This window comes from Morus notabilis, unplaced genomic scaffold (assembly GCF_000414095.1).
Source record: "Morus notabilis unplaced genomic scaffold, ASM41409v2 Scaffold81, whole genome shotgun sequence".
In the NCBI taxonomy this organism is placed as follows: Eukaryota; Viridiplantae; Streptophyta; class Magnoliopsida; order Rosales; family Moraceae; genus Morus; species Morus notabilis.
In genome coordinates, this window is record NW_010357153.1 from 224296 (window position 1) to 233325 (window position 9030).

Consider the following 9030-nt stretch of genomic DNA (forward strand, 5'->3'; position numbering starts at 1 on the left):
CATATACGACATTGGTGGTAGCTATCGCTGAAACCGTTGAATTTTGTTTTCGTCAATAAAGTTACAATTACACTTTCATGCGCTTTCATTTTTTTTTTTTTGTTTTTTTATTCTCATGTTCTTATTTTTTTTGAATAGTGGTATTTGGCACTGGCAGTGCTAAATACCATCTACTAATAAAGAGTGAGTCTCATTGCGGTCTACAGGTGAGACCCACGTGCTATTAGTAGTAGCTTTTAGTATTGATGTTGCCCCTAAGTATTTTTTTTTATTTTTTTGTTTCCTAAAATATGGTTTTATCATTAATGGATTGGTTGTACAATTTAATGGTTTTGATGAGGCATCTTCCTCTTAGTAATTTAAGTGAGAGAGTAGATCCTTTAAGTTGTTTATCCGCTTAAGATTTTTCTCATCTAATTAACACTTTTTAGTTGACTTAATTAGAGCCAATCGGAGACTCCAAAAGTCCTTTATATATAATACTATACAAGTAGCGTATTTACTAGAACAGAATCAAGTGCTTCGTAGCTTATTTTTTATATAGGAAAAAGCAGAATTTATATTAGAACTGCAACAATATCAAACTAACCCTTAACTGTTGTCGTAAAATCAAACAAGATTTAAGGTTTACCTTTATAATTTATATATGTTTCTTACATCTATCTCTGATGTTATTTGAAGGGAATTCTCGTGTTCATTTTTAACTGATTAAATAGTTAAATTTTTATGTGATTGACAATCTGAATGGATCAGCACTCTTGCAGGTACCACCATTATTTCCTTGTACGTGCATTATCAGTAAATGCGATAGTGTTTGAAGCAAGGACCGGTTGCTGAAATTTATCAAGAGAGATCGTTAATTAGGAGATTGGAAGGGTTCTCTATCATCATTTTGTCAACCAAAATAGCCAGCAATATTGCTGCAGCCTCGATCATTTAACCAAAAATATATTTGCGACTTTAGCTTGCGTCCAAACAACCATATCCGTATGGAGCCGATCTCAATGTGTAGCCTCTCAAGCGACTAGAGATGACTCTCCATCCTCTCCTTCGCTTCACGTTTTAGAAATGAGATGACTCTCTCTAAGAGCATCTACAACGAATTCTATAATTAATGTTCTAATTGTAAATTTAACATTAGAGTATAAGAAAACAGCAATACAATGCTATTTAATATGTCCAACTTGCCAGCATATGGTAAATTTGGCATTTTATTTTTATTGGTTGATATGTTTACCTTTTCATTTAATCATTGTATTTTTTTGCATCTTAAAATTATTTTAAAAAATTTTTATAACAAAATTATTTTAAAATTAAAAGTACACTTTTATAACTTTCAAAACTTGATGATTATGGTTAAAAGGTAGATTTAGCATTTAAAATAGGATTATGTTTTGGAGCACAACATGCCAAATATATCATATCACACTTTTTAATACTAAATATACAATTAACATTAACACTTATATTGGAGATGGTCTTAAGGGGCTTTTTCACGGCTTTTGTGAATCATGAACAACCCTGGCCGTCTTATCTTCAAGAAAGTGCTTGAATCATTGATTATGTTCTTAGGAATATATTGTAAAGTTAAACACATAGTACTCCACTTCATTAAAAAATAATTTAAAACAAAAAACACATTGTATGTAACTAAAATTGTTATGATGATTTTATAGAATTATTTAACAAAGATATAGATTGAGCACAAGCACGTAGTATATTTTAAATAACCTTTTTTTAGGGGAAAAAAAAGAAAGAGACAGAAAAAGAAATTGACATATAGAAGCTATGTGGACAATGTTGACACCACTAAAACTTTTTATCCAACACTAGGGCCCCTGTCAATTTATTAATTTAAGAAATACCAAAAATAAAAACAAAAACAAAAATTGTGATCCCGAAAGAAGGAGGATTTCCATAAAAAGAGAAAAAAAAAAAAAGAAAGAAAGAAAGAAGGAGGCCAAAAAGGGTTAATCAATTGTACTTAAAATATTACAAGAAAACATAATATAGATGAAGTTTTTTAGATAAAAGATCTACTATCAAATGGCAAAACCATAAGGCAAAAATCCATTTGAGTGAAGCATAGTGCATGATACCAAAGGCAACGACTGAACGAGCTTGAAACTCATATTGGTAGAATCAAAATTCGATTTGATGCCCGATCATCATTAGTCATAATTAGCACTAATAGTCATAGTTAAGTAATTAACACTTCATTATCTTCAAAAACTCGAATTCGGTTCCCACTTGGAGTATGAACCATGGCTGTTTTCTTTTCCAAATCAGTAATCAGAGGTTTTTTTTGCGATTTATCAACTTCTAATACATTAACGGTTAAGATGCCGAGACAACTATCTCCACCTAGTGCATATTTGTCCATATTCATCAAACTACCAATTATATGTTAAAAATTGAAGAAGAAAATAAAAGAAGAAGAGAAGACAAGGATTTATTTTCAAATGAGAAAATAAATATAAAGCTACTAATAAAGGTATAATTCACCTATACCCAAATTATCTTTATTTCTTATATGAGTCGTTTCTTGTCGTCCTGATAATTAGTAACAAGAGAATTATTTGTGTCACTCTTTCAATCACTCTTTTGTCGCTTTTTGTATTTATTGTTTAACACATGAACTCTATTATCTCTTTTTACGTGTAAATAATATATAATATATCATATTAATAGAGTCCACATGTAAACCATTAAATGAAAAAAATGATAAATAAAGAATGACAAAAAAAGTGAGGCTAACTTTTTTATAGTAACAAACATACTCACTTAAGACCCACTCAGTGTTTAATGAAAAAAAAAAGGTGTTGATTGCTTTATCTTCATCTCTAACAAAACTAACAACCAACCAAGAGGAATCTACCACGGCGGATATATGATAAAAAAAAAACTCCTGTTCTCGCTCATCTACCAAAAACAAAATCATGATGTATCGTCTTTAACATATTTCGTTTTGTTTCGATCTCAACAAAAATTGCTTTCAACTTGTTTAACACCTTGTATTAAAATAGTATTTAATTAGGACAATTTTATAATTTTAATATCATGTCGTGGTAAAGTATACTAAAAACTATTATTACAGGCATAATTTACGTTAATTCCATACCTTGACTCCATAAAATGAAGCGTTTGAATTCCTCCATTTAGGTTTAAAGAGAAAAGTATATTGAAAAAAAAAAATTAGAAAAAAGTAAATTTTGTACATGACAACACGGCGGATATATGATAAAAAAAAACTCCTGTTCTCGCTCATCTACCAAAAACAAAATCATGATGTATCGTCTTTAACATATTTCGTTTTGTTTCGATCTCAACAAAAATTGCTTTCAATTTGTTTAACACCTTGTATTAAAATAGTATTTAATTAGGACAATTTTATAATTTTAATATCATGCCGTGGTAAAGTATACTAAAAACTATTATTACAGGCATAATTTACGTTAATTCCATACCTTGACTCCATAAAATGAAGCGTTTGAATTCCTCCATTTAGGTTTAAAGAGAAAAGTATATTGAAAAATAAAAATTAGAAAAAAGTAAATTTTATATATGACAACAAAAAAGACGTATATATATTGTGGCTCCCTTTTCTTCTGCGGATTCATACGCGAGACTTTTGGAAGAACTTCCGAATGTTTCTAAACGCCCAAGATATGTAGTACAAAAAAAAAAAGAAAAAATCAGCCTCTACGATACGATATATTGTTCGCAATTACTCGAAAGAATTTATTTTACTCACTCTAGAATGTTAATCAACTTCTCCTTCGAAAGAAAACCATCAAGTAGTTCAAGAATCCAGTTTTGTCCAAGCTAAAGAACAGACTAATTATCTTTTGTAAGTCATATAATTTATCAGAAAAGTTTTCATTAGTTAAAGAAAAAAAATATCGCAAACAACAAAAGAAATCAATATCAATAGAATATAAAAAATTTAGATAGGAGTCAAGGTCTAGGATTATAATTTAGAATTTAGATTAGGATTTAGAATTAGAATTAAGATTTAAAATTGAGGATTTAATATTTGATAGGGTATGAAAAATAAAAAAGAAGAAATAAAAGAGTTAAAAGATAGAAAACAAAGTTCTTGAAAAGTAGTTAAGAAAAACCACATAGCTACTTTAGTTCTTGTGCAAGTTTTAAGAATCTGAAGTTTATGATACTGTACGGACCCTATACATGGCATAATTTGATTGAAGGAGAAAACTTGCGGTTCTCTAATTAGCCAAACATTATCGCGCAATTTTTTCTTCTTTTTACCACCTTTCCTTTCCTACGAGTAAATGCTTAACTAACTTTCCACGCACCCACATGCTTCACGTGAAAAACAAGAGTAATTTAGTACAACATAAGGCCAAGTAATGGCTATAAATAGCCCTGCAGATTTGCCTTTCCACCACACCAAACAACAACCCGGCAAACACAAGAGCCTTCGGTTTCCCAAAGCCATAATATTCTACTTCTTTTTTCTACTTTTTTTTTTTTTTTTTTTTTTCTTAGCCGTAATCCAGCAGTACTTTATCACCAAAATGTTGAGCCTTGCCAAAGACGTAGCCTCTAGAGTTGAAAATGTGGTCACCAATGTGAAAGAACACATTGGAGGAGAGATCAGCCTCTTCACCTTGTCCGACAAAAAAATCACTGAGCTCATTTACGAGACTCATGTTCACGCCGATGAATCTTTCGACGAAGATTCACTCTTCGTCATCGTCGAAAACATTCTCAAGCGTGCTACCCAGATTATTGACAAAGTTGTGCAGGTACATACAATATCTGTACAAAATATACCTTAATGGAATTCCGTTCTTAATTAATTATCAAAACAAACGTATTGATTTCCTTATAAATATATGTATGTATGTATAGTATGTGTATTGTTTCCCTCCATGTCAAGCGCATTTTTTAGTTGGCCTAATTAGGCTTTAAAAAAGGAAAAACTTTTTTGCATGCAATTTTTTTTTCTTTTCATTTTTTCACAGAGAGAGTGGGGAGTCTAGTGCCGTATGAGTTTGTTAGAGGGTGCCAACATAATTGGAACATTCTAATAATTTTATATGCTAATTATTCTCTCTTATCATTTACAAAATATATATTTAGGTCTATCTATATGTTTTATACCAATTCTGAATTGTCATCTTTTCGTTATAAATACAATCTTATATTATTAATTAATGTGATAATATTTTAAACATAGAGGAAAAAAAAAAGAACCCGCCTTGCAAGTGCTGAGTTATTGGTTTTGACTGATTGTACAGGGAAGCAACGTCCATGTGGAAAACATAGAGGAAAAGAGCCCCAATGCTAACTTCACTGTCCCATTGTGCACAATTAAGTCCGTTGGCAGCGAGGTACATTAATTATAAATTGCTAATTATAACCTCTATCGTTTTTTTTCTTTTCATTTAGGGCCCAGTGCAAGCACAAAATTAACAAGTTTGGATTTGCAGCTTGCATGCAAACCTCCGGGTGAGGAAATTGCACACAAGACAGCTCTTTCCATTCTCCACAAGCTTTCCAGCTACTCCTGGGAAGCAAAGTCAGTGCTAACCCTGGCCGCTTTTGCCTACGATTTCGGGGATTTCTGGCACCTCGCCCACCACTTCCAATCGGACCCTCTGGCAAAACAATTGGCAATCCTGAGAAAAGTGCCCCAACTCATCAAGCCGGCCGAGCTCCAGAAACGCCGGCTAGCAATTCTGGAGGTCAGCAGCCTCATCAAGGCTACCACGCGTGTCATTGCGATTTTCGACGAGTTTGAGAAGCTGTCTGTTAATGACCCGAAAAATGTCCCTGAGTTGCCCGCGGCATTGGACCACTTGCCAGTGGATGTCTACTGGACCATTGTCACAATTGTGGCTATTGCAACCAAGATCTCCATTCTTCTCAGTGATGAGTAAGTCGTTAATTACTGACTAATTATTTTAGACAACAATATTTTGATATTCATTATATTAACATAATTTGTTGTGATTCATGGCTTCCATGTTAATCCAGGCCTGAGAAGCCTCATGATTTGGCTCCCTACTCTCAGAAAATCCACTTCATCCTCAACAGGCTCAACTTGCATCTGACTATTTGCCGGAGGCAACTAGGTAAATTAAATTTGCAAAATCCATAGTTTCTTGTTTCGTCAATATTGCTTGCAAACGCCTGGTATGTGTTATTAATCTGTAATACTTGGCTCCTTTTTTTGGAAAAAAAAAAAAAAAAAAAAAAAAAATTGCAAAAGGTTAAGATTCCTATGTCTCATTTGCTACCTTTTCAAAACCGTCTTTTTAACATTTAAAAACTTTGCTTTTTTTTTTTAAAAAAAAAAAAAAAAAAAAAAAACATTGCAGCTGAGGCCGAGGCTATTCGGAGAATCAGGAAACTCTTGAGAACCCCAACTGAAGTCGTGGAGATTTTCAAGGCCTTGATCTTTATCAAGGACACTACTTTGCAGCCCCTCATTGATGGTTCCACAAACAGAACGGTAAACGCTTTTATTTATTTATTTATTTTTTTTCGAACTTGGATAAGGGGTTTACATCTTAAAGCGAAATTAGATGTGTAATTACGGCTAGAATGTGCCTGCAACTGCAACTGTAAGGACACAAAAAAATAAGTATACGACGTATATATTTCGAAATATGTATATTTATTGTGTTTGTAATTATTAGTTTCCTAATAGTTAATCCTTCAAACAGGTGAACATCGACGTGCTAAGGAGGAAAAACGTATTCCTCTGGATTTCAAGCCTGGACATCACTGAACAAGACATCGCACTCCTCAAACCGATTTACGATAAAACAAAGAAGGAACGGAACTACACAATCGTATGGGTTCCGATCGTGGAGCAATGGACCGACGAATTGCGCAAGAAGTTTGAAGTTCTACGCCCTAAGATTCCGTGGTACATTGTGCAGCAATTTTCACCGGTTGTAGGCATCAGATTCATCAAAGAAGAGTGGGAGTTCAAGGGCAGGTCTCAGCTTGTGGTGCTTAGCCCACAAGGAAAAGTGGAAAACACCAACGCAATCCACCTGATCAAGAGTTGGGGATTGGAGGCCTTCCCATTTGACTTGGAAGCACAAAAGATTATCACCGACAAGGTTAACTGGATTGCTCCTGTTGTTCGCAACATTCACCCAACCATTGAAACTTGGGTAAATATCTTCTTTTTATTATTATTATTATTATTATTTTTTTGCATTGCCCCCTCAAAATTAAGATTTCATGTATTGTACGTGTTTGGTCTAAAACTGGAAAAATTTGAGTCGCAATTTGTTATTCACATATTTTAATTGTTACTTTAATAATTCCTGCGATGAAAAAAATTAATTTTATCCACAAAAGATATATGTTTCCCTAAGCTAAGAAAAAAAAAATACTAAAAATCATTAACTTCAGTTATAAAAGTTCTACTAGCGTTGATCACATGACCTTTTGGATTCACTTGTTGTTATTTATATGCTGATCATCAATTAACAGATCAAGGAGGAGAAGTATATCTTCTTCTATGGAGGCAAAGACACGGAGTTGATCCAACAATTCACCAAGAAAGTGACTGCCCTCCAAAACGAGCCTGCCTTCAAGGACACAAAGATCAACATTGAGTTATTCCTCGTCGGGAAGACGACCAGGGGAGGCGAAGACAGCAGCATCATAGGGCGGTTCTGGAACGGCATTGAGAGCTTGTTTGTCAGCAAGTCTCACAAGCAAGTTGACCCCGTCACACAAGACATCCAGAAGCTGCTTGCCTACAAGAACGAGAGCGCTTGGGCAGTCCTCAGCAAGGGCTCCACCGTGATCACCGCGGGACACGGCTCCGCCATCCTTAAGGTCGTCGAGGACGTCGACAAATGGAAGGACGTCGTGAAGGAGAAGGGCTTCGAGGCCACTTTCAAGGAATACCACTCTAGGATCACTAAGACCGTGCGCTACTGCAGCCACATTGACGTCCCCGTCGTCGCCGGTAAGGTTCCCGAGACCTTAAAATGTCCAGAATGCCCTCGCACCATGGAGACCTACATCAGCTACAAGTGCTGCCACATTGATGGCCCCAATGGGCACCACTGAATGCATTCAGTACTATGCGGCTATCTCTCTTTCTATGCTGATGTTACAAGTGTTTCTATGTTCCTACTTGTATGGCTTATTTTGTGTATGTGTGTGTGTGTGTGTGGTGTTTGCTCGAATAAAGGGCATATTATTAAAGATTGCCGTCTATAAGGTAGTCTTGTGGCCCCCAAAATGTTGTGTTTGTTCTAGTTGTCTAAGAGAAACGGCGACTGTGGCTTGAGTGTGTGTTTCTTTATGTAGGTTGTTAAAAAAATTAATAAATAATTAAGCATCGTTAATGCTATCTTTAAATGTCGTGATCTTATTTACGTCACTTTCTTTTTTTCGAATGAGGATGGGGAATTTGAATTTAGATCTTAATATTGGAGTTAAAGGTTATGTGTTTTTTTTTTCTTCTAATTATGTTAATTGGTATACATTACTTTAATCCTCTATCCTTTGCATATAATGAAACGAAGCAAAGAAACAACAAGAAAAGCGAAAAAAAGAAAAAGGTCCAGGCTTTCGAGTCTCTCCAGATGCAGGCTTGAAGACTTCAGTGTTCTGTTGCTACCAAGTTCAGATCCCAAGTACTGCCACAATTCGCCAGCAATAATTGTCACCAAACTGTTGCCCCTGCTGCGCTATGCATAATTTGGAAGTGTGTATTTACGATTAAGTTATACTTACAATCACTAATATCACCAGATTATGAGAACCCATGATTGTTTAAAGTACTAGTGTTGCTTGAAATTTCTTCCTTATTTTTTCCTGAGTTCTTAATTACAGATTAACAAAACAAATATATAAAACTTTGATGAGCGTGAACGGGACAATGACCATTGCAACAATGGCACCTATCCAAATCTCCTCATCTATTAGTATATATGGTTGATTATTAACTTTATTAATAAAAATATGAAAATAAAAGTAAAAGTGTACAACAAGTTAATTACAATCCCAAACAGACAAAAAGAC

At 34.2% G+C, this 9030-nt stretch overlaps 1 protein-coding gene across 1 annotated transcript; it reads left to right on the top strand.

Annotated features, from left to right (window-relative positions):
- The first annotated feature begins 4424 nt into the window (after window positions 1-4424).
- Window positions 4425-8397, top strand: LOC21399392 (protein SIEVE ELEMENT OCCLUSION B). Its single transcript, XM_010089470.2, has 7 exons — window positions 4425-4772; window positions 5268-5360; window positions 5460-5905; window positions 6007-6104; window positions 6351-6484; window positions 6699-7157; window positions 7483-8397. Exons 1-7 carry the CDS (start codon window positions 4542-4544, stop codon window positions 8068-8070), a joined length of 2049 nt encoding a protein of 682 aa, XP_010087772.1. The 5' UTR covers window positions 4425-4541; the 3' UTR covers window positions 8071-8397.
- The last annotated feature ends 633 nt before the right edge of the window (window positions 8398-9030 follow it).